General features: G+C 48.1%; 8 protein-coding genes across 8 annotated transcripts; 6 read left to right on the plus strand and 2 right to left on the minus strand.

Moving 5' to 3' along the window:
- Nucleotides 1-6,702: 6,702 nt before the first annotated feature.
- Nucleotides 6,703-7,209, plus strand: EV420DRAFT_1641297 (uncharacterized protein; the record flags this gene model as incomplete). Its single annotated transcript, XM_060477217.1, has 4 exons — nt 6,703-6,757; nt 6,808-6,875; nt 6,927-6,970; nt 7,023-7,209. The coding sequence occupies 4 exons, from the start codon at nt 6,703-6,705 to the stop codon at nt 7,207-7,209; spliced, it is 354 nt and encodes a 117-aa protein (XP_060332070.1).
- A 319-nt stretch (nt 7,210-7,528) lies between these two features.
- On the minus strand, nt 7,529-9,334 carry EV420DRAFT_1534022 (uncharacterized protein). The gene is made up of 6 exons (XM_060472783.1): nt 9,186-9,334; nt 8,865-9,127; nt 8,720-8,811; nt 8,523-8,666; nt 8,305-8,475; nt 7,529-8,251 (listed from the first exon to the last, which is right to left on the minus strand). Exons 2-6 carry the CDS (start codon nt 9,004-9,006, stop codon nt 7,952-7,954), a joined length of 849 nt encoding a protein of 282 aa, XP_060332071.1. The 5' UTR covers nt 9,007-9,127; nt 9,186-9,334; the 3' UTR covers nt 7,529-7,951.
- A 975-nt stretch (nt 9,335-10,309) lies between these two features.
- On the plus strand, nt 10,310-11,885 carry EV420DRAFT_1534033 (uncharacterized protein). Its single transcript, XM_060472784.1, has 2 exons — nt 10,310-10,573; nt 10,624-11,885. Exons 1-2 carry the CDS (start codon nt 10,316-10,318, stop codon nt 11,524-11,526), a joined length of 1,161 nt encoding a protein of 386 aa, XP_060332072.1. The 5' UTR covers nt 10,310-10,315; the 3' UTR covers nt 11,527-11,885.
- Nucleotides 11,886-13,214: 1,329 nt separating this feature from the next.
- Nucleotides 13,215-13,711, plus strand: EV420DRAFT_242096 (uncharacterized protein). Its single transcript, XM_060481356.1, has 2 exons — nt 13,215-13,569; nt 13,628-13,711. The coding sequence occupies exons 1-2, from the start codon at nt 13,353-13,355 to the stop codon at nt 13,663-13,665; spliced, it is 255 nt and encodes an 84-aa protein (XP_060332073.1). The 5' UTR covers nt 13,215-13,352; the 3' UTR covers nt 13,666-13,711.
- On the plus strand, nt 13,712-15,871 carry EV420DRAFT_1672528 (cytochrome P450; the record flags this gene model as incomplete). Its single annotated transcript, XM_060479088.1, has 13 exons — nt 13,712-13,809; nt 13,865-13,906; nt 13,956-14,045; nt 14,097-14,180; nt 14,234-14,342; nt 14,392-14,534; nt 14,588-14,718; nt 14,772-14,886; nt 14,929-15,038; nt 15,093-15,119; nt 15,174-15,430; nt 15,485-15,670; nt 15,726-15,871. Exons 1-13 carry the CDS (start codon nt 13,744-13,746, stop codon nt 15,869-15,871), a joined length of 1,506 nt encoding a protein of 501 aa, XP_060332074.1. The 5' UTR covers nt 13,712-13,743.
- Nucleotides 15,872-16,117: 246 nt separating this feature from the next.
- On the minus strand, nt 16,118-17,962 carry EV420DRAFT_242181 (uncharacterized protein). Its single transcript, XM_060481357.1, has 9 exons — nt 17,643-17,962; nt 17,559-17,592; nt 17,388-17,500; nt 17,179-17,331; nt 17,047-17,125; nt 16,859-16,987; nt 16,621-16,802; nt 16,318-16,568; nt 16,118-16,253 (listed from the first exon to the last, which is right to left on the minus strand). The coding sequence occupies exons 1-8, from the start codon at nt 17,670-17,672 to the stop codon at nt 16,326-16,328; spliced, it is 963 nt and encodes a 320-aa protein (XP_060332075.1). The 5' UTR covers nt 17,673-17,962; the 3' UTR covers nt 16,118-16,253; nt 16,318-16,325.
- Nucleotides 17,963-18,310: 348 nt separating this feature from the next.
- EV420DRAFT_1478498 (Alpha/Beta hydrolase protein) lies at nt 18,311-19,362 on the plus strand (the record flags this gene model as incomplete). The annotated part of the gene is made up of 3 exons (XM_060469502.1): nt 18,311-18,413; nt 18,471-18,607; nt 18,658-19,362. The coding sequence occupies 3 exons, from the start codon at nt 18,311-18,313 to the stop codon at nt 19,360-19,362; spliced, it is 945 nt and encodes a 314-aa protein (XP_060332076.1).
- A 759-nt stretch (nt 19,363-20,121) lies between these two features.
- Nucleotides 20,122-23,045, plus strand: EV420DRAFT_1306745 (phenylacetyl-CoA ligase). Its single transcript, XM_060468501.1, has 18 exons — nt 20,122-20,566; nt 20,614-20,668; nt 20,717-20,731; nt 20,780-20,806; nt 20,856-20,904; nt 20,951-21,275; nt 21,324-21,465; nt 21,516-21,538; nt 21,599-21,622; nt 21,681-21,794; nt 21,846-21,915; nt 21,965-22,024; nt 22,080-22,275; nt 22,327-22,350; nt 22,410-22,479; nt 22,531-22,542; nt 22,590-22,790; nt 22,843-23,045. The coding sequence occupies exons 1-18, from the start codon at nt 20,402-20,404 to the stop codon at nt 22,984-22,986; spliced, it is 1,716 nt and encodes a 571-aa protein (XP_060332077.1). The 5' UTR covers nt 20,122-20,401; the 3' UTR covers nt 22,987-23,045.
- The last annotated feature ends 88 nt before the right edge of the window (nt 23,046-23,133 follow it).

Consider the following 23,133-nt stretch of genomic DNA (forward strand, 5'->3'; position numbering starts at 1 on the left):
CGAATCAAAGCGGTTCAGGACAAGGCAATAAGAATCAGTCGAAGGGAGCCGGAGGCGATAAGAAAGATGCCACGGGAACAACATACGGAGGAGCGGGCCAACCAATGGAAATCGACAAGCTGTGGTCTGACAAGCGATGCTTCAAGTGTGGGAACACCAGGTGGAACCGAGACCATAAATGTCCGATGGACAAATCCAAGTGGCTCCCCATTAAACTCCCACCATGCAAGAAGCCCAATGTCCAGTGGCTATGCCAGCTACTCGCAGAGGCCAAAAAGGAGGAGTTAGGAAAGGACACGAAAGTCGAAGAGGTAAAAGAGGTCAAGGAGGAGAAGTCGTCAAAAGAGGAGCCGGCGTCGAAATAAGCGATTCGACGGCGTCGGCAAAGGACTTAGTTTCTTCTGGTGCGTGCTCATGTACTACTAGTCGGACTTATACTACGTATGTAGGTACTCCGTACGAACAATATGCAAACTTTTTCGCCACGTTACCAATCGAAGAAACTAAGAATGATGAATCGCAAGACAGCCAAGGCGTAGGAGGGGATTCCTGCCGCTTGATGCAGTCCGTATCAAGCAAAGAACCCTTAGGGGCTGGTCCACCTCTGAAACCCCTGCTTGACCAAATGGGGAAAGCCCTGGAGTACCCAGCAAGCGCCTCAGGTCAAGACAAGATGGACGCCAGACATGGTGGTCGTTGCCCCGGCAGGGAGAATCGGCCAACGACTCCAACAGATGGGCCTTCCATACAGGTTGTTCCTCCCGTCAGTGGCGGAAAAGCAGCTGAGACTGGGAACTGAGGGATCCACCTACATTTAGTAGTGGGCTCATCCACAAACGATGTCAACCCCCTCGGCGAGTCAATATGTGTGCGTCTGCCTAGGGTTTCCGAGAGTACCGCTGGCGTTAGGAATGAGGATAAGAACAGATCAGCAGTGGAGGTTACAACGTCGCGCGCAAGTGCCTCTGGCCAGGGCCGAACACAGGGCAGCGAGCCCTCCTCCACCAACTCGACGGAAGGTGACCAACTGCTGCCGAGGGGCCCTTTCGACCGGCCCAGTGACCAAATGCCACCTCGAGTCAAGAACCCTCCTGTTTTGCTGGAAGAAGTCAAAGATGAAGAAGCCCATCTCCGGTCTGATATACCAATTACCAGGCCCAAGGGGAAGTCTCCTGTGACCCCCGAACCCGAACTAAAGCCTGAAGTCACGCGGGCGGTTCTTGACGTGTACTATGAGCCATTTGGCGCACACTGGACCCGTCGGGCATTGCGACTTGCCAAGGACAAATCAGCCATGGTTGCGACCCTAAAGCAATGGGTACATCCAAGAAGAGCAGAAGAAATAACCCCGGACTTATGGGACACGCTTAAAGAACAGCCCGAGACAGCCACGGAGTCGCGAGAGAAGTGGGAGTGGATGGAGGACTTGAAAAAACCTCCCATGTACATACGAGGAAGGAAGGGGCATAATGTATCAATCCAGGTGCAATTGGAAACATTGGACACCCAGGAAGTGCATGCCGTAAAAGCCTTAGTAGACAGCGGAGCTACCGGTAGCTCTATAGACCACGCCTGGGCTCGGGATCACGCCCTTAATCTCAAAAAGGTGGCCCGACCCATTCCGGTCTACAATGCCGACGGCACCCAGAATAAGGGCGGTGACATAACCGAGTATGCCGAGATACGATTATGGATAGGGGACCATGTGGAATGGATCGAACTAGCCGTAGTCGACCTGGGTACCACCCCCCTATTCCTGGGCCATGACTGGCTACAGAGGCACAATCCACTAATTGACTGGAATACAGGGGCTGTTACCTTAGCCCGCTGTGCTTGTTGGAAGATCCCCTTTTCTTTGCCGGATACGGATCCTTCATCCCGATGGGAGGAATACGAAGAAGGAGACACCATTCTGGTTGTCGACTTCGAGGAAGCATTCCATGTGCGAGCCATGGGAACCAAGGCTAATGAACTAGCCGCCCAGGCCAATGCCAAGAAGGCCTCAAAATCCTTCAAAGAAATCGTACTGGAGGAATATAGGGAATTTGGAGATGTTTTTGCCAAGGAAAATTTCGACGAGCTACCGCCACGAAAACCTTGGGATCATGCCATTGAGCTCATCCCTAATGCCAATGCCAATTTAGACTGCAAAGTCTACCCTCTTAATCCCATGGAGCAGGGGGAGTTAGACAAATTCCTCGATGAAAATCTTTCCACAGGCCGTATTCAAGCATCGAAGTCTCCCATGGCTTCGCTGTTCTTCTTCATTAAAAAGAAAGACGGGAAGCTTCGCCCAGTGCAGGACTACCGAAAGCTTAACGAGATGACCATTAAAAACTGATACCCGTTACTGTTAATTGGGGAACTAATGGATAGGCTAAAGCAAGCCAAATATTTTACTAAGCTGGACGTACGATGGGGGTACAACAATGTTAGGATCAAACAGGGAGACGAGTGGAAGGCGGCTTTCAGAACTAATCGCGGCCTATATGAACCACTGGTGATGTTCTTCGGGCTCACCAACTCCCCCGCCACCTTTCAGTGGATGATGAACAACATTTTCAAGGATCTCATCGCAACAGGAGAAGTGTCGGTATATTTGGACGACATACTCATCGCCTCTCAGACCAAGGAGGGTCATCGACGCACCGTACAAAAGGTGCTCAAAATTCTTCAAGCCAATAAGCTATTCCTGAAAGCCGAAAAGTGTGAATTTGAAGTGGAGGAAACCGAGTATTTGGGAGTACTCATCAGTAAAGGGAGGATCCGTATGGACCCCATAAAAATTGTGGGCCTACTGGACTGGCCTGTCCCACTCAAGAAGCAGGAGCTACAGTCATTCTTAGGCTTCTGCAATTTCTATCGATGATTCATTCGGTACTATAGTAAACATGTCAAACCCCTCACCACTCTCATGGGGAAGGTCGAATGGAGATGGGGAGAGGCTCAACAGAAGGTGTTTGAGAAATTGAAAGAGCTGTTCCATGAAGACATGGTTTTGGCCATTCCCCTTGATGAAGGGAAATTCCGAGTGGAGGCAGACTCTAGCGAGGGAGCAATTGGGGCCGTATTATCCCAGTGGCAGGACAAGAAGTGGAGACTGGTAGCCTTCCTCTCCAAAGCGTTATCCGTAACAGAGCAAAATTACGAGATCTACGACAAGGAGCTCCTTGCTATTATGATCGCCCTAGAAGAGTGGCGACAGTACCTTATGGGGGCACGAGAAGACTTCGAAATCTGGACGGATCACTCCAATCTTCAGTACTTCCGCAAACCCCAAAAGCTTAACCAACAACAGGCTCAGTGGGTGACAGAGCTAGCAGAGTATCAATTCACGCTGCACCACAAGCTGGGAGCCCAGAACCGTAAAGCCGATCTGTTATCTCGACGAGCAGACCACGACCAGGGAAGGGAGGACAATAGGGATGTGATCGTCCTGAAAGCCGAAAATTTCAGGGCCCTAACAATGCCAACACAGGAGGAGTTACATGAAGAAGTCAAACTGGCTACTCATGACCCCCATAAATGGGACCGGGGGATTTCCAATTCCCTTAACCATGAAAAGGGGGTTTCCCGAGACCAAGATTTACTCTGGTATGACGGACGCATCTACGTCCCTATGGACAGGAGGTTGCGGGGGAAGATCATAGCCCTCCGACATGATCATGTCACGGCAGGACACCCCGGAGTGGAGAAGACCAAAGAACTCATCCTTTGGGACTACTGGTGGCCCCACATGTGCCGAGAGGTGGAGGCATATGTGAAGGGGTGTGAAATCTGTCAAAGGACCAAGGCAGATCGCCATCTTAAAAAGGCGCCTCTTCACCCAAATGAAGTACCGGATCGTCCATGGACCCACATATCTGTCGACATGATCACTAAACTCCCCGGTTCGAAGGGGTACGACTCTATCCTAGTAATTGTCGACCGGTTCTCCAAGACAATTATTCCAATCGCGTGCACTGAGGAACTTACCTCCTTGGGCTTTGCCAAGATCCTAAGGGATCACGTCTACGTACCCTACGGAGTAATGCCCAAGAAGGTCATCTCAGACCAAGGCGCAATCTTCATCTCGAAGTTCATGAAGGAGTTCTACAAACTCGTACAAGTCAAAGGCAATCCATCCATGGCCTACCACCCTCAGACAGATGGGCAAACAGAGCGGGTCAATCAAGAGATAGAGAAGTACCTCAAAATGTTCGTTAACTATCGACAAGATGATTGGAGCAAGTGGCTACCACTGGCCGCCTTCACCCACAACAACCGAAAGCATTCAGTGACGGGGTACTCACCCTACAAAGTAGTCTTCGGAAGGGACGGGCAGGTCATTAAGACTGCCCAGCGACCAGATAGCATCCCGGCTGCATCCAAGTTGGTGAAAGGGATCAGGGAGGTTCAAGAGAAGGCCAAGGAATCTTTAGAGCAGGCAGCGGAGTCCATGAAGAAAGCATATGACAAGCACAAAGGCAAAGCTGTCGAGTACGAAGTCGGTGACAAAGTATGGTTGGACTCCACCAATCTAAACCTCTCTCGACCCACAAAGAAGCTTGGAGATCGACGCATAGGACCCTTCGCTATCCTAGCAAAGAAAGGTGCCTCCGCTTACGAACTCAAGCTCCCAACAGGCTGGAAAATTCATAACCGGTTCAATGAGCCCCTCCTCACTCCGTACCATGCTCCCGAGTTCCCTGATCAACCACATCCTGAAAGGCCGCCGCCTGAGCTAATTGAGGAAGAGGAGGAATATGAAATTGAGGAAATCGTGGAGGAACGAGACAGAATCATCAGTCACGGACGAACCCGCTGAACCATAACCGAATATCTGGTGAAATGGAAGGGATACCCGACAGAGGAAAACTCCTGGGTAAAGCGTTCGAACATGGCTAATGCGGAGGAACTCGTCAACGACTACGAGGCCCGCATCCAGAAGGTTCTATGGAAGGTCGACGACAAAGGGAAGACAGTCGGGACAGATACCAAGATACCACCAAACACCTTAACAATGTATCATGAACCAGACAGCCCTTGCATCACCGAAATAATCACAGTTCCATCCTCCCAATGCTCCGCAGTAGCCCACTCTGAAGACATCGATATGATAGTCGTGACAGATGAAATACCCTTCACAGAGGAAGAAGAGGACAGTGAAGACGAGATAAATCTCCAAAACCTCCAACGCATTCATGAAAACTGGAACGCAGATGCGGACGAAGAAAAAAGTGACGATGAACCATCGTCGTTTTACTCGGAATCCAGAGGTTCCACCTCAGATATGGACGAGTGGGAGTCTAATGACTCATTCGGGACGAATGAGTCTTAAAGGGGGGGTAATGTTATGGTTTATTCATTTTTCTTCGTTTTACTCAGCCTGATTACTCGTACGCGATCACCACGGACGGGTTCTCACAGTACTATTATTAGCATACCAACGTGTATTTAAGTAGAGCCTCAGCTGGCTTGAAACCCAGCTTCGGCTAAGGTTTAATCTACCCAACTCGAACTCCGTCCTTCGCGTCTATCTGCCCTCAATTCAGCTTTGACATCACCTTTGACCTACTAGAGTATCATCCACCGAAGTGCGAGTGGTGATCCTAGTGCGATCTAAGTCGACTATTAGTTGGTTGATAACACCTCCGAGTCCGATTTCAACAATGACTAGTCTCCCCTAGACAGACTCAAATCAAGACAGTCGAGATTTGAAATAGAAACAATGACTGACTTGGGTTTCATAGAGAGAAAATCATGCATGCGGTCAAGGCATTGCATCAGCTGGGCTATACTCATGGGGATTTCTTGAACAGTATCTTTTGGTCCATAGATGAGGACCTGGTTGCTGTTGGTCTGGGGGGTGTGAGGACAGCTTGCCCAATCAGTCGGCGACGCTCTTGGATTCGAACTTGCACGCTCGGCTGGTTTCCTGCCTTTATTTGTTTGTTGGGTCCTTCACCATGTGACCATGCGGCAGGGGTACTTAGGACCCCCAATTATCCTTATAGAGGTCGATCAGAAAGTTTGGACAGATTTAGCCTTCCTGCTCGCTGAGGTCAGCACAAAGTTCAGACAAATTGACCTGTCTGACTTTGTAGGTCGGATTTTTTGTTCAGACAATAGAGGACAGACCCACAATGTCGGAACAGTAGTTCAGACATGTTACATGCTGGGTGCAACCCTGTGCTACCTAGCATTTAGAACTGTGCATTGTCTGTCTTAATAAATCGGATACATGGTAGTTTCCGGTGTTTTGTTGTGGATAATCTACAAAGTTTCTGGTGTGCGAGCAAAGTTACTTTGTCTCCAATGTAGAGAGCATTGGAGCGATTTCCTATCTGGTTGCGCAAACCTATGGGCACCTAAATCGAAGGACTTCCCAGCGAGTGCACCGCAGCTTGTCTCGAATTGCACATCTGCCATCTAATTCCTTGTTCCTAGCAATTCCATAAAGATTTCAGGTGATCATGTCAATATCTCAGATGAATATTTTTGAGGACTTGATTGCAGAGAAGGCTGAGATTGTAAATACTCTAATCAGTGAATACGGTGTGGAGGAAGGGACAGGCACATTACAATGTGCTAGCAATGGAGGAGATCGATGACATCGACCATTAGCTGATGTATTTAGACATCTGTACGGTTTTGGCAATTTTTAGTGATTTTTGGCAATTTTTCGGAGGTCGGAACGAAAGTTCGGACAAAATTTTTCGGATGAACCCTTTCAGCGAAAGTTCAGACGAATTTTGGATGTTGGCTGCAACAAAAAGTTTGGACAAATTTTTGAAACTGGCAAATTTGGCGTACCGACCTCTATAGGGATAATTGGGGGTCTTGGGTACTTGTTGGCTTTTGGGATCAACGCTGCGTTGCGCAAGACTATCACGGTGCGTAGCTCGTTTCTTGTTTTGGTTGTTAGACTCACTCTTTCTAATTAGGAGGGTGGATCATGGGAAGTATGCGTCTCTCTAGCGGTCTCTGGGTAGGGGAAACGTGTTTCTACAGACTCAACACGACTACGACTCTCCAAACAGACGGTTGCTCTTCACAACCACAGATGTCCCCGCTTCTCAAGCCGTCTCCTACAATGCCCTCTGCAGCTACAGACGTCCTTCCACCCGCCCACGCAGTCCCTCGTCTTCTTTCGCAACACCTCCCTCCCTCCCTCCTCTCGATGTAGTCGGTTACTACTCCCTCTCTCTCGTTCTATCGTTTCCTTAGGCCACCGTCGCATCGATCTGCTCCCAAGTCTGCCTTTGATTTATCCCCAAACAAACTCGGCTTCGACTTGGATCCTTATAGTTCACGCCGGTGAAGAAGCGTTATACGTCTAGGGCCCGGCGCATCTTTTGTGCATCCGTGCGCGCGTCGATGTTAACCGGCTCTCAAAGACAACCCTTCCACCCTCCAAACAGATGACTACCTTCCCCAGTGATACCGCTGCACGCCTCTCAAGTCGAAGACCTCCCTCGCGTCGATTTCTGAATACCCAGGAAGGGAGGAATAAGCTGAGGAGGATTGGGGCCAGGGCTCTCAGACCTGGGATGGTGTATGCAAGTCTGAATGCCTGGGGCTGGGACTGTCCATGAAAAGACCGACGGCTCTACTGAACATGGATATAAATTGACTCCCTCATCTAAGGAGTCGGGTCCACGACCCCTTCCCATCCAAGCGCTTGACCACGCTGCGGGGTACTTGTTGGCTGTCTCTGGCTGTGTACCTAGGCCGCATACTGTATCCTTTCCCTCCCATCTGCCCACGTCCAACTCGGAGCCTCAGTAGTACTGAAGGATGCTTCCACGATGAGTCACCGCCTGATTTCAGGACGCTCAGTGTTGCGGCTTTCGCGAGAACGGTTATATGACTCTTTACTTGAGTGTCATTGTGACCGTAAAATTTGAGGCTACAAATTGATCTCATGCAACACGCTTATGCCAGGTGCTCTTGTCAATTCTACATATTATCAAACAGTCATAAGAGACATCCTCTCGCTACTTAAGTATATGTCTAGGTCATTAGCATTCATAGTAAACGATTTGCTACCCCCTCTGAGGAATCGCTTCATTATAGATTCAATGACCTTTCCTGCACTACTGGCACGCAAAACCTTGGCAAGAGAGTAATGGAATTGAATGAGCTGGCGTCTTGGTCGAAGTTCAGCCGAACATCCTTCAAAGGAGATGACACCAATATCACGCCCATTCACTGTCAGCGGAGGATTGCCAATAAAATATTCAAAGTGGTACCGGTCGTGATGATCAGGCTGGTGTTATATCCTATCAATATGCCCACAAGAACGATAAGATAGCAGCTTACATCGGGACACAACGACCACCCAAATTCATCAAAAATCGAATGAAGAGTGTGTTCCAGCGTTATTCCGTTGTAGATATAGTCGATGTTATCATCAAGTTCAGCGACCTGTTCTTTGGACAGAGCAATAAACTGGCGCAAAATATTCCAGGTGGCGTACTCGGCCAAAGAATTCTATATCATATTTATACTCAGTTGAAGATCTAGTCGGCAAGGCACACCTTGGAACGCTTTCCGGCTGCCACCGCCCCCTTGAAGATATGAGCTGTTTCAACGTCCGCTACGACCTCTTTCAGAGCCCGAGTAGCTGATTTCCGATCGATAACTTTTGATATAATACAGCGAGAACCATCACGTTCTTTCACCTGAGAGCATATATAGGAGCTCAATCCATTCGATGGGCATATTTGATACGCACCATATCTTCGAACGTTCCTTTACGTGGACGACTCGATGTAGCAATCTCCGAAGCAGAATGATGCCCTCGAATATCACTTTCATTAGCTTTAACTACAGTAAATAGTCAATAGTATTGCAAACGAGAAAAATGAGTAGCTATGTACAAGGCCAGAAGAGGTACCAGACCCAGGTATTAGCCAGTTCTATCAGCTGGTCAATGCCATCAGCGGTAGTGATTGCACAGGCGACGTAGCGACGAGGCGTTTTGCCATCGTCTTCTTCGGCTCCAGTGGCGTGATCGAGCATGGCCTCCAAGACGGCCTCTGGGTGGATATCTTTATCGACGGTAGAGGGTCGTTCGAGATGACAATCTGGGTCATCACGGAGAAGTGAAATATCTAACTGTGCTTGAATGATAAACGTGCGTGTGGGTGTCTCGCTCTCCATTTTTTCTTGAACAGAACTCAAGAAGATGTCAGAAATAGTCGACCAGCTACTCGAATCGGACTCGTTGGAGGAAACAGAGGCATGGGGCATTTAGATTCTTTCCGAAACTTGTTGAGGCCGATAGAGAAATAAGAGGAATTGTTGAATTAATTAGGTAATTGATTATGTCACGGGGGACCCCGGCGCCTATGTACACATCCGCTTGCAGATGCTGGCCTTTTCCTCATCATCATGAACGCAACCTGTCCCTTTTTGTAGGACATTCTCCTCTGCTTGCTCTCCTCTTCTGATAATAAACGTTTGAACCGTACAAAATTCCCAATTCCATCGCCTCGAGAAGGAACACGAAGTACTCGTTTGAGTACTATACATGTCGTCTGTCGCCTGCAGGGATTTCTGCTAGTAAGACGGCCCTCATAGCTCGAGATTCTCTATGTGGTGAAGTGACGGTACGCTGGAGCTCAAAGGCGACTAGGGGGGAACCCGGGCGTTGAGCACCGTTTTCTTCATCGGTAGTGGTGGTGGTTTTTAGGGTCACCTCGTCTCGGTGCGTCTTTTCGCCACTATGGAAACGCTTCAAGGTCTGATTATTCTCCTTAGGAAGGACATCACCGCGAATAGTTCTCGATGCGAACTCTCAGATGCTCTTCGTTAGTCAATGTTTCATGGAATCCACTAGCACTGATTAATCACCACCTTCGGCCTACCATGTTCACGGGATAAGCATCTACTCCAGAAATAATTCTGGGTACCCAGTCATTGTAGCTCGAAAGTCTCAGCTATGCTGAACAGGGGCTCGCCTGTCTCTCCTCCCACCGTACCCTCTATTCCCATGGCACCCTACAGAACTCTGACGCCAATGGAATTACTCTCACCATTACACCTCGATCCACCTTCTGGCAGAAACCGAATGCAGCCCATCTTACCGTCCCAGAAGGATATCCAATTCACTGCCTCTGCTGATCCAACTTTACTCTCTGATCTCGACGAGGACCTTTCCCGCTCTGCTGTCCTCTCACAGAAATACACCGAATACTGCAATGGCATCAAACATGACTACAGTCGCACTCTGCAGAATTACGATAGACACTCCGACGCCGATTATTCGTTCTGTGAAACGATCGTACGCTGTTTTAGCATGAGATTCATAACACAGACATGGGAAGCCATGCAGGATCTGATCCCCGGGTGCCATCCACACTATCAAACTACAACACGGCCTATCCGTGGACCGGAGATTATCCCTGACAGCGTCCTCTTCTTCGCCCGTCGGCGTAGTGTTCTTCTTGGAAAAAGCGAGGGCCCACTGCTACTGTTTCCTGCAGCAACCGAGTTGGTTCAGCAACTGAATACTGTCGGGTCTGTCAAGCTGGGCTCCCCCTATGACGTGGAGAACGACGATAACTGGTGGATTCTTCTTAGCAAAGTGAGTGTTCTGGGTTTGCTGCTGAGAAATCGGTTAACCTTGGTTGATAGGGTGCTTTATACCTAGCGGAAATGGACGCTGATATTATTCTGTACTACTCGTGTAATACACTCGTCATTTTGCGCCGACAGCGGAATGTGTCTGGGCCAGATCACCTCTTTGTCGACGTCAAGGCCAATTTCCGGCGTGGATCTCTCAAGGAGCAGTTCCTCAGCACCAGTCACCCGGGCCTTGAACGTGCTAGCGCATTCTTTCCGGAACTAGATGGTGGGTACCAGCCGTTCGTGCATCTGCATGACGTGTACTTGGCTTCTGCTATCGTCACCGCGCTGGCTGCTACGGATTCGGCAGAGTTCCCATCGCTAGAATCGTTTCGCAATCGACGACGCGTGCAACCGCTAGTGAAAGAATCCGATGTGTATGACGTGCATGGGCGAGAGTGGGGTCGGGATATGCCTCTGTCTGCAGGGTCTCGCAGTAAGGCTCTCCTGCGTGCGACGGCCATTCTCAATAAATTGCACGGATGCGCCGTCGAGGTGAACATCTATCTGGGGGGTCGCCCTATGCGCGGCAAGTTCCTATCTCTGATCCCGGCTCTCCAGGGACAGGATATCATCGTCGACTCTGTCCTTCAAGGGAGGGACCCGAACTGGGACTTGGACATGTATCGGGTTTGTGTTCGTGGACAGTGCAAGAAAAAGTTCATTCTCAAGATCTTTCCGTTCGGTGCGTTTGGCGAGGTCGAGTTTCGTGCATACGTGGCTTTGAGGGAGTTGCAGGGGTGCGTTATACCGGTGTGTTGTGGGTTTGGGTATGTGGTGTCGGAGGAGGGTGGTCAAGAGCGTCCTTGGATTTTGGTGGAGTATATTGAGGGTCGGGAGGTACCTTCCGAGTCCTTGCACCGGTATAGCCTCCGAGTCCAATTTCGACAATATCATGTTCTGACTGACTGACTTGTAGAGGGAAAATCATGCATGCGATCAAGGCGTTGCATCAGCTGGGCTATACGCATGGGGATTTCTTGAACAGTATCTTTTGGTCTGTGGATGAGGACCCGGTTGTTGTTGGTTTGGGAGGTGTGAGGACGCATCTGTGTCGGGGGGATATGTGTCCGGAGATTGAAGATGTGCGAATGCGTCTTAGTTTGACAAGAAGGGACGCAGAGTTGTGGTCTCGTGTTGTGAGGCTGAAGAGGCCGGAGTGCTTATAGGATACACAATATTTATTGTCTAAGAACGCGAATGACGCGTACTTGTGGTAATAAATCTATCGTTAACAACCACTTAGCCTCTAGGAGCTGGGTCTCTAGATCGATATCCCAAACCAAGCCAAAGATGGAGACAGTTCAAATTCGACAAACGTTTGCGTTCTCTGCCGTTGTTGTCGTCACAAACAAGATGTCGGGAAGGAAATATTTTGAACACGGCCTATCCGGCCCGGTCCTTCCTCTCTTCCTTCACGCTCACGATGGAATCTGTTTCAAAGCTCTGGCTTTCAGCCGGGCTCCAAGCAGCCAATCTACACTAATTACACGTCAATGAACCAGCCAAGCCGACATCATCTTCATTCAAACTGGGAGACGCGTCTTTTCAACCGAACACTCGTATTTGCTGTGGGTTTCGATCTTATGGAAGGAAGGAATCTGACAGCAGGGTGCTCAGGCGAAAAAGGATCCGATCGGGCATACAATTTCTTAGTCTCCCCTAGGCAGACTCTCAAATCAAGTCTGAAAATCGGAAATTTGGGGATACATTCAGAAGGGTGGACGAATCCCGTGAGTGTCCAGTATTTCTTCATAGGCGCTCTAGTGTTGAACAAGGATCTAGTACGCCATACCGTCACGGGTACTCTCCTCTTCCTAACCACTACGATAGACCAGGCGTAGAAATTTTTGTGAATGGCATGCGTCCATTTTGCGACCGAGGCAATATCCTTTCGACTTTCGACCAGCTTCCTGAGGAACTCAACGTCAATAAGATGGCCATACACGAGGCCGAGATCAGGTTCATCACGAATGGCTCTCGCCAGCATCTCATCGCATCCCTAGTACGACTCCACAGCAATCCTGCGATTCTCTTGCACCGACGTCTCTCTATTGCGAGCATGTGGTTGGACAACAAAATCCAGGTCGGTGCTTTTCGATGGTCTTGATCTTCACATCAAACTTGTAATGGCGCGGGGTAAGCACCACTGTGCTGGGGCTTTTGTTTTTCACCTTGCTTTCAATCATAAAGCAGCTATATGTAGCTTATCGCAACCACCCACTTGTTGCTGCAACCAGGCCTCCATATATTTGAGGACTATTTTTGAGTACGTGTCCATGCTCTCAACATTGATCTGACCCTTCTCACAAGTACTAGCACGACTAGCCACAGAACACTCTGTAATACTCAATGTACACTTGTGAAACTCCGGTCACCGATTGCGCTTGACTGCGAGCTTCGCCAGGCAAAGTCTACTACTTATGTAAATAGTAACCGGTCAGTCTGCTCTACCGTTTGACTCGGAAGTGAGATCATATGGCAGGAGGTGGAGGGTGGGTCCATCTTATCCTTAAACACAAAATGTACGTCCTGTATTCTTGGATCCCCACCCCTTTACCTCAGTATGCTGAGGACTCACTGTGAGTAGATTGAACCGTCGCTTGCCCGCGTAACGGCATCCCGGTTACTATCAAATAGCTCAAAATACCGACAAAGGTATACCCTGCTCGGAGGAAGATCTGGCTCATATTGAACCATCATTGCCACGTAGTAAGCCTACGCGGAGCTTCATCAGAATGTTTACATACACACAACTGATCAGCTCCTTCCTGCTCGGTGTCTTGTGGGGCTGTGGCATCATCCATAGGCTTCGAATCCTCTCAGCGCGGACTATGCAATGCAGGGAAACCCTAGCCGGAATCTATATCATGATCCTAGCTCTGCTGCCTTGTTTGGTTGCATACCTTGATCACTGTATGCATTCTGGGTCAGAATTGGAAAATGTTCAACGGAGTAAGTAGTTCGTCAATATGATTAGCGATCCAAACCATGTCTCACTGTCGCAACTAAGTTCCCATCAGATCCACTGGCAACTTGGGGCGTCTGTGATGCATATTGATGTCCACTGCACGCTGGTGCCGGTATAAAACGTCTGCGTATGCAGGGCTTTGGACTGGCATAACCAGCATGTCCCTGGTGATCTACGTTGCTCCCATGGCTCTGATCATCATCTTGTCTGTCTGGTGGAAGCCTGTAAGGCACTGAGACTGATTGTAGCTCAGTTTAGCTGCTAAAACTATGACGTTAGCGCATCCTGCCCAACGGACATCCTCCCATTATCGATATCCCGGTAGGTTGTTTCTTTTATGGGAGCGTCGGGAGTGCTCAGTGTTACTCAGGCTGAAGATATGTTTCGAAACCCCCGAAAAGCATATGAATCGGCTTTGAAAGAGCACGGGCCCGTAATAGGTGTATACAGGAAAGGAAGGGTATTCATACTTCTAACGGATTTGCGGTTCTTTTCGCTGATAGTTCTGCAGCTCGAGTTCATAGTCAACGATCAATTTACTACCGAAGTTCTCACCAATGATTCCGTCTTTAGCTTTGAGAGTGGTACTCTTACGGTATGTGACATTCGTTTAAGGCTTATAGCCGCCCGCTTAAACGAGCATTCTAGGTACTAAATCTGCATCCGCTACTACTGCTTCCTCGGAGTTTCATCCGCGACATCGACAAACTAGTCAATGAGGGCCTTGTTCCCCTCATGAATCAGATAATTCAGAAAAGTCTGTTCTCGCATCCTGCCTATCTGAAATATTCAGTGACGAAGGATAGTCACTCCAATATTCGAACAAAATATGCGTGAGTTGACCGACAAGGCGCAAAATGCTACATCCAGGAATCCGGTTCCGGTCGATTTGGCCAGTTTAGTCCACAAGACTATGGCGGAATCGATGCTTACGATCATCTTTGGAGAGGTAGGTGTTCTACTCGGACATTGCACTGCGTGCTAACTTATGTTCTCTCCCAGACGTACACCACCCTGGCGGATATCCAAGCGGCGGAAACAATCGCTTCCGACATTGCTGTCCTTTCAGGAATCTATCAGAACATAGGATACTGGTCTCGGACATTTCCAACTACGTGGAGAGTCATCACATGGTAGGGGTTTTGGTCAGTTCTTCAAGGCGGTTGATATGAGCTATCTCCGTCAGGGTACGCGTAATGGGATTCTCAATTCCTTGGAACTTTGTTCGCATAATCGGATTCCGCGTCTGGAAAGACCTAAGACTCAGCTCAAAAACCGGCGCTACAGGTCACCTCCACAAGGTACGAAAATTATTGCTCCATTGAGTTGATTGAATAAACCAGCCTCAGGAATCTCTGCTGCACTACCTTGCCCAGCGCTACTCTTACAAAGATGCGCATGTCGTTCGGCTAACACTGCTCGACAGCCTATGGATATTAGGCCTCACCCTTGGGTATGCTTATCAGCACCCAATCTCAGCTGAAAATGATGCTGATGTCGTAGATAGTTTACTCTTTGCCTCGATCCACCAAACGTACGCTGAAAAGTCTACCTCTTGTGATGCGTCGGTTTCTCACTATCTACTCAGTGCTGCGGTCATCGTCTGGGTTGTGTTCGAGCTGGCCGTGCGTCCTGAAGTCATACCGACCTTGCGTGCAGAGCTCCAAGATATACTTGAAGTGGACGAGCATACTGGAAAGCTTGCGCTGACAAACGCTTCCTTGAAGAAAGCTGAGCGGCTCGACTCGTTCATTCGGGAGGTCATGCGCACGAAGGGTGATACTTTGTCAACGATTCGGCTCACTATGCGAGATGTCACACTCGGTGGATACACTATTCCAAAAGGTAGGTTCGAGGAATTGACACGGGTCCTTGTTTATAAGCTTATCTTTGTCCAAGGACAGTTAGTGTGTCCCCTTGCGACATTGTCCCACAGGAATCCCACATACCATGGCGAGGATGCTGAAGAGTTTGTCAGCGATCGGTGGGTGGGCCATGGCAAGCCGGCAGTCATGGTAAGTCCCACCTACTGGCCGTTTGGTCTAGGGAGATTCGCATGCCCAGGACGAGCGCTAGCCGTCGCAGGTATGGTCCCATTCCTGCATCACTTCGTACAGATGCGTTGAATAATCGGTTACAGAGATCAAGTTGGCGGTATTCTTTTTAATATCTCGGACTTTCCCAGCCCTAGAGGGAGACAAGTACGAAGTCGTAGACCCTTTGAATATCACGTCGGTACCACCCGTGGGACGATTGTTGATTCGACCAGCTCCTCCGGTGTTTTGAGCATGAAAGTCCGGGCCCCACATATTTGATAGCACGGAGCGGTGTGTTTGTGTTCCATTTTGATCTGGTCTGCTGGCTGTGTACTTTTTTTAGAGCCATGATTCTTTTCGTACTTTGTATACATTGCCAATAGATACCGATTGTTAGGAAGGGCGAATACGTTCACTTCGGATCAAGCGAGCTTTAGAACTTTGTGCAACGTTATACCCAGGAGTTCACATCGGAAAGCGAAGATAAGAAGAATAAATCAAATTGATTGATTTAAGTTTAGCTATATATTTAACTTGAAGCGCGGGTATCTATTTCTGCACGTAGAAAGTGTGGCAGGGCTCGGTGCCTGCACCTATAAAAGAACGCCGTTATATATCATGGAATCACAGAACTGTGAATAGCATAATTCAATGTAGTCAGGCGATGAAGGAGCTTAATTTTGGTAAAAGACCAACAAAAGACGCTATACCATGAGATGTTTTGTCACAGAAGTACCATCTTGCCTTTGGGGCGAGTAATCACCAGTGTCCATCTCAACGAGATGACTGACATTTACTGCGACGGGAGTTCGGCGGCTCAAAGAGAAACTCTGTGGGCCGCTGCTCTGTGGCCCGGTTACCGACAAAGCCGTCAGTTCTCGAGAGCTGATGCCGAGACTGACACGAAGAATAATTATTGTGAACGTGATTCCGATTAAGGGTGCGGTCTGCTGGTGTTTAGAGGCATGGCATCACGAATAGGGAGACATGGAGACCTACCAGATCTAGGACCGTGTACTGAGCATTCGAACCGAGCGTGTAGGTGATCATTAACGAAAGTACAGAGGCTGAATACACAGCGGCTGACTCGATGACCATCATGAGAGCAGAACGAGCGGGTTTCACTTGAATGACATTGCGAACGGCTCGTTGAATGCTAAGAATTCGATAGGCTATAAGAGCTACGAGATGTTAGCCTCGTCGGATATCAACTGGGAGTTATTCAATGGCAACTCACAAGTGCAGATAATATTCGTGCATAAAGTCATTGAGATGAAACTAGTGATCCAAGGAACAATATTCGGTAAGAACACTTCCGCCCCAGGTGCAGCATGGGAAAAGGCAACAGTAGCACCAAACCCGCCCACTAGAACAGAAGATGGTACTCAGACAGAATAAAAGTCAAACTAGTATATCAAAACTCACCGCCTGTCCCGCACAGCAGTAAAATAGGGCCAGGTATGATGCACCACTTGCCATTCCATACAATGAAGCAGCGATAAATCTAGCGCAGCCTTTCATTCGAGTGCAAGAGTGACCAGAAATCAAGGCACCTACCACAAATCCGTCTCCGACGAGGGTCAAGGTGACATATATCGCTGTTTTGGCAGCCTGCAAAGGATTTGATAAATCCAAATAGTATTGCTGCGCCCCTCCACGCTCCAACTCAACAAATGCCTCGATGGCACGAACTATATCTAGAATCAAATGCTGTAGAGGTAGTTCAAGAGAGGAAAAGCAGACAAAAATTGACGAGAGTAACCAACCACAGTTGCTAGAATCCAAATGATGACCACCGTCGAGAGAAGTTTGACGTTTATTCCCGATCGCTTCCGGACGATGACATATATGGCAGCGATAAATAGAACCGTGAAGGACCCTAGACTCTATGCAGTTAGAACAGTGAACTAGTGGCCTAATGAGAGCAATGAGGATACCGTATAACAAGGTCTCGCATACTAGGGCAAGGAACTGTAAGAAAGTATAAGCAGCATAAAACCTTTCATAAAATCAATTCTGACGTTAGCTTTATCCAGTGGTATGGAAGCCATGGAAGAGCACCACAATGCAGCACGAAGAAAACAGAGTCAGTTTGAAAGTCTTGTTGAACGAGATTCTAGTAGAGAGGCCTATGCTTCAAACTACGGAGAGAATAGAGGAGTCGCAGGATCGACGGTGTATCACTATCAGTTGCACAAGGCTTAAATATTAAAATATGGCTACCTTGCCATCCATCACTAGCACTCATCATCCAATTCATGCGCACCATGTTTGGGTACAGCTTTCTGGGTGCTAGTAAGTCGGCTCTAGACTAGAATGCGGTTCAGAAGCCGCTCGCCCGTTGCCACTGCAGCGGTTCCAGTTGGCTGATCGGAGTTCGATCTGAACTGGCTCACTCCGGGCTCGTATTTTACCCGAGTCCCGACACCGTTACTTTCATTCAACATCAACACAAACGACAGTTGATGGTAAACTTGCTCTTTTAGACGTACAAGCTGATGCATCAAGTGGAGAACACATGAAATTTATAATGTGGGCTGCAAATATCTGGATATATCAGTGTACTCGACGCTTGTGGTGCTCTGCCACTACCTCTTTACGACTTTTATCTACGAAGGTCATTCTATGCGTAATCTCATCCACTTTTTCTATAAGTTACCTATCCAGGCTAATAACACGATTTATCAGGATGCATGATAAGGATTCATGGCCTGAGCTGTCTCAAGCGGGACAGACCATTGTAAAGCTGAGAGATGGAAATACTGGAGATATACCTTTGATAATCATCCACGGTTAGCGCTGGTTCTCGTTGCTGACCTATCAAAGAGCTTGATTCTGACATTCCTTAGGAGGAGGCGGAGCGATTCATGCTTTTGGCCCATTACAACGCAAATTCCGTTCTGCTCTTTGGGCCCTTCAAGTTACCCCAGACACACCCCTTACAACGGTGGACGAACAGGCAAAATTTTATTATTATAAAATCAAGGTAATGTATCTCGCAATCTATGTCTCTTCACTCCACTAATTTTTCTTAAGAGTGAGCGAAGAACGGGACCTTACCGCCTTGCCGCATTCTCAGCCTCCAGCATCATCGGATTTGCGCTTACGCGCATTTTGGAACGCAATGGAGATAAAGTGATCCAACTCGCACTCATTGACCACTTTCCGACCACATTTCTTGCTCCTGCGCTTGGAGTCGATGTCACCAAAATGCCACTCCAACATCCCCGTGCCCGGAAAGAGTTCATTGACACCAGTTTCGACAACTTGGTCACCATAATCCGTAGAGACGGGGGTGGAAATGTTCTTCGACGACATCGCCTCGCAGATGGGCTTTCTGACGCTCGCAAAGGGCTGCCAACAGCGCCCTTCATCCAGTCGCACAAGGACATTTTAGACCGATTTCTTAATCAGGTGTTTGACTTCATCTTAGTCGTTTGTAGGAACTCAGAAATGCCGGCGTCTGAGATAGCACAACGCGGGTCGGGACACAAGACTATCAATGCACTAGAAGAATGGCTCCAATCTGTCAATGCGCCCGTGTCCATTTATCTCGGGTCCTATGGGATGATAGGATCTATTCCCGTGGAGCATCGCAAAGATTGGTATGATTTAGGGATTCACCGTTGCTTCCCTAGTGCCAAAGTCATACATCTCCGGGCAGGACATTATGACATTTTGGATAATGATGTCCTGATTAAATCATTACAAGACGGGTTTATCCCCTCGTCTCGACTGTAGACTGTATATATCATCTTCAAAATTATGCTTCCAATGAAAACAGAATTACGCGGCAAGAAGGGTTCGCTGATTCCGACAATTAGATTGTGTCCGGTGCTATAAATATGGACCAATAAGGACCCACGTTTTGCAGACAATGACTGGAGATTTTTCAAGGGGGTAGTGCTGGTGCTGGTGAGAAACAGAATACAGGGGCATCGGGAACAGCAATCGACAACACAAGTATTTTTACTGAAAAAGGACACAAAAATCGAGGTATAGCACGAGCAATGGGTCGATGACTTGTGATGGAGTAGAGGACGACGTAAAAAGGGTATTGAGGGTACGTAGAGTCAATTGTTTGGTGTACCGCATGGGCTGGCATCCGTAGTACAGGTTCAATCACTATCATGATCTGGCCTACAACCAACTTACGTGTAGGCTTGTAGCCACGGAGCAACACTGGAGAACTCAATCACACAAAGTGCGAGGAACGAGCTCTGTAACGACGTCGAGACGATACAGGTGATGGTAAGCTAAAGAGAAAGAATCGTACAACACTGCCTATCTGAGTATCCCGAAGTAGCCGGTGAGTAACCGGAGTCCCTGGTTACATTACGCTAGTATTCAACGAAACCAGGTGAAAATAAAATAGAAGGCCAGCGTAGTTCAAGGCCTTTCCATATGGTAAATCTGAATTCAGGGCGGCAATTGGGAGGGTCAGAGTTGCGATTACAGTGGGTTTATGCAATCAGTGATTGTAGGGAGAAAACCCGATTTCGTGGCGGACCGAAGTAGCTCGGTTCCCTTTTTGGGCAGGGCGATTCGATTACGGGTGAGGCCTACTGGTCGACCCGTACATAATCCCGGAACCGAGTCAACCGACTCTGAAGTTGGCTTTTTCTCGTTCGCGCAAGTTCTTTGGAACCTTTTGGAACCGGGATCAATTTCTCAGTGAGAACTTGATCCCGGAATCAGTTTGCCATGGCGGCTGAGATGGCCGCCGTTGGTAGATCTAAAAGACTCGGCGTCTACATCCACTCTCCTTGAGTTACTGACAATGCCAGATTTCCACTCCAAGGTTGGCAGACTACCGCATGTACCGGACGACCTCACCATCCCACAATTTATCCTTGATCATGACCATCCCATAAGGTCAAAGCGTCCCAAAGGTGTACCCTGGCTCGTTACTGACAAGTCAGGCAGGAAGATACATCTCGATGAGGTGCGCCGATTCGTAGCATTGAAGAATTATTCGAGAACTCTGAATAGATCCAACGCCGAGCTAATGGCCTTGCGGTGGGTCTCAAGGAGAGGTTTTCCATAGGTTAGCTTGACCATAGTGCGCCATTTCCATGCTCACAGTGCCTTTCAGGTTTGAATGATCCAGGTGCATTTCTTTCTTGAACCCAACTCGACCACAACCAATACTTTGCAGTTCTTTTTTTCTCTACCAATCACGTCGGTGCGTAATTGGCCGTCGTATTTTGCTTTGCTGCTGATGCACACAACAGATTATCCTGTATGTATGTGGGCTGTACACCGTATCTTGGGGATCGTCACGTTTGTCTCACGCTGATTGTCTTTTTCCGTCACTAATTTCTTTCAGACCTTGCAACCCCTCATTTACGGTCCCAGAGCTCGTACAGCATCTCCGGTTGTCAAAATCCAGTCTTATCATCACCCACGTCGACTTTCTAAACACAGTTTGTCGGGCTGCTCGTGAAGTCGGACTTTCTACGAAACGGATCGTCGTTCTTCTCGATCAAGACTCCCAGACCGCGAATCAAACAGGATTTGTGTCTGTGGATGATCTCGCTGTGCAGGGTATAAAGAGTGAAAATACCTTAGAAAATGTTCAACTAGCACCAGGCCAAGGAAAGGAGATGATAGCCTTCTATAGCTCGTCGAGCGGTACCACCGGAGCGCCCAAGGTATGTTGACCAGGCTGACTTGATGTCTGATTCTTACGGATACTTTAGATTGTCCAAATATCACATTACGCCTTTATAGCTAATGTACTCCAAATTGCTTCCCTCAACAAAGTGAACGAGGAGTATGACAAATGGGAGAAGCGCAGGTACAGACCGGGTGATGTGTGTTTGGGTGTTCTTCCCTTCTATCGTGCGTATATCACGAAAGGAAGGATATTTTTTTAACCCTTTGATTTCTAGATATCTATGGCTTGGTTCTGATTGTAAGTAATGATGATTGAGTGCGACATTGAATTCCGCCGTTGACTATTGGTGGTTGACAGCTTCATTTCAACATTTTTTCTGCGGTGAATCATCCAATTGGCTATAAAATATTCAATTTTGTTTCTAATGCTCATCGTTCAGATGTCTGTGGTCGTGGTCCCAAAGTTTAACTTCAAAGAGATGCTTCAAAGCATCGTTAAATATCGGATTTCCTCTCTGATGGTTGTTCCTCCGCAAGTGGTTTTGTTATGCAAGGTACGCCTGACATGCTACCAAGAGATATCCAATGACATGGGATTGATGCAGGATCCTATCGTCAAAAACTTTGATCTTTCAAGTGTTAGAGTCGTCTTGTGTGCTGCTGCTCCGCTTACTGGTAAGGCGTTTCGTTCTAGCAGCAGGCTTAAAATTTCAAATTCACACAGCGGAGCTCTATGACCAACTCGGTCAACTTCTGCCAAACATATACATCGGCCAAGCTTACGGTATTTCGAAGTCTGCTTACAGATGGTGTACGTTACATGAACTGTGTCTGTACAGGGTCTACTGAAGCTACTGGTGTTGTATCCATGTGCCCTGTTCAGCAAAGATGCGGCATGTTTGGGGGAGTACTCGCGCCAGGTATTGTCGGGCGAGTGGTCAAAGCCGATGGGACTTTGGGGGATTACGATGAGGAAGGTGAATTGTATATCAGGACTCCTGCTGCTGCGGCAAGTTATCTTAACAATGATGCTGCGTACGTTGCCTCGTACTTAAAGAATATCTTCTGACCTCCCGCTTCTGATAGAACCCGAGACACGTTTACTGGGGGGTATGTAACGACATAATTAAGCGTTTATTATAGATTCTAATTGAGTGTATTCTTTGCAGATGGATCCGTTCCGGGGATCTAGTGAAAGTTGACAAGAACCATGAAGTTATTTTTATTGATCGTTTGAAGGTACTTTCTGATTTTCTTTTTCACGATTGAGTTTCTAAACGAGCCTTATAGGAGATAATTAAGGTTTGAAACCAGTTATTCCTCGTGGCCCTTTTTGAATTTATATGTAGGTTCGGGGATTCCAAGTCGCGCCTGCCGAGTTAGAGGGTTGTATTTTAGACCATCCCTTTGTAAGAGACGCGTGTGTCGTTGGAGTTCCTCATGCATACAGCGGAGAAGTTCCATTGGCATTTATCGTTCTTACCAAGGATGGGATGAATGCAGGCGAGAAGGATGGAGGTTTTGCAGGTGTTAAATCGTCAATCCGAAAGGTATCTTCCCTTGTGCATCCGAGGAATCTGACTGTGCTCATTACCTTTATAGCATGTCGCGGAGAATAAAGCTCCATTCAAGCACTTGCATCAGGTCGAAATCACAGATGTGATTCCGAAAACTCCTAGTGGGAAACTACTTAGGCGAGAGCTTCGCGACAAGGCCCGGGACGTCGTTCAGAATGCCAAACTTTAGCCAAACAGACAATGTCGTATTTTACTGTGTATATAAGAGAAAATGATCCGCTCTCGCCCCATAGACAGATGGAGGATATACAGCATGTTGAATTTGGGAGGGATACTATCCAAACATCGGAGTCAGCACTGGGCTGGCTTGGTTGTG

Source organism: Desarmillaria tabescens (genome assembly GCF_030435595.1).
Source record: "Desarmillaria tabescens strain CCBAS 213 chromosome Unknown EV420scaffold_13, whole genome shotgun sequence".
NCBI classification, from domain to species: domain Eukaryota; kingdom Fungi; phylum Basidiomycota; class Agaricomycetes; order Agaricales; family Physalacriaceae; genus Desarmillaria; species Desarmillaria tabescens.

Bases quoted from the DNA above. Each gene is read 5' to 3' on its own strand.
- EV420DRAFT_1534022 (XM_060472783.1), bottom strand. From the start codon at position 9,006: ATGCTCGATCACGCCACTGGAGCCGAAGAAGACGATGGCAAAACGCCT. The intron at 8,476-8,522 runs GTGTGCCTTGCC...AATATGATATAG, and splicing joins CAGCCGGAAAGCGTTCCAAG to AATTCTTTGGCCGAGTACGC. The intron at 8,252-8,304 runs GTAAGCTGCTAT...ATATAACACCAG, and splicing joins GGTGGTCGTTGTGTCCCGAT to CCTGATCATCACGACCGGTA.
- EV420DRAFT_1534033 (XM_060472784.1), top strand. From the start codon at position 10,316: ATGCAGGATCTGATCCCCGGGTGCCATCCACACTATCAAACTACAACA. The intron at 10,574-10,623 runs GTGAGTGTTCTG...CTTGGTTGATAG, and splicing joins GGTGGATTCTTCTTAGCAAA to GGTGCTTTATACCTAGCGGA.
- EV420DRAFT_242096 (XM_060481356.1), top strand. From the start codon at position 13,353: ATGTTTACATACACACAACTGATCAGCTCCTTCCTGCTCGGTGTCTTG. The intron at 13,570-13,627 runs GTAAGTAGTTCG...GTCGCAACTAAG, and splicing joins ATTGGAAAATGTTCAACGGA to TTCCCATCAGATCCACTGGC.
- EV420DRAFT_242181 (XM_060481357.1), bottom strand. From the start codon at position 17,672: ATGGCTTCCATACCACTGGATAAAGCTAAC. The intron at 17,501-17,558 runs GTATCCTCATTG...CATAGAGTCTAG, and splicing joins ATGCGAGACCTTGTTATACG to GGTCCTTCACGGTTCTATTT. The intron at 17,332-17,387 runs GTTGGTTACTCT...CTACCTCTACAG, and splicing joins TTTGGATTCTAGCAACTGTG to CATTTGATTCTAGATATAGT.
- EV420DRAFT_1306745 (XM_060468501.1), top strand. From the start codon at position 20,402: ATGCCAGATTTCCACTCCAAGGTTGGCAGACTACCGCATGTACCGGAC. The intron at 21,466-21,515 runs GTGCGTATATCA...TTTGATTTCTAG, and splicing joins GGGTGTTCTTCCCTTCTATC to ATATCTATGGCTTGGTTCTG. The intron at 22,276-22,326 runs GTACGTTGCCTC...CGCTTCTGATAG, and splicing joins TATCTTAACAATGATGCTGC to AACCCGAGACACGTTTACTG.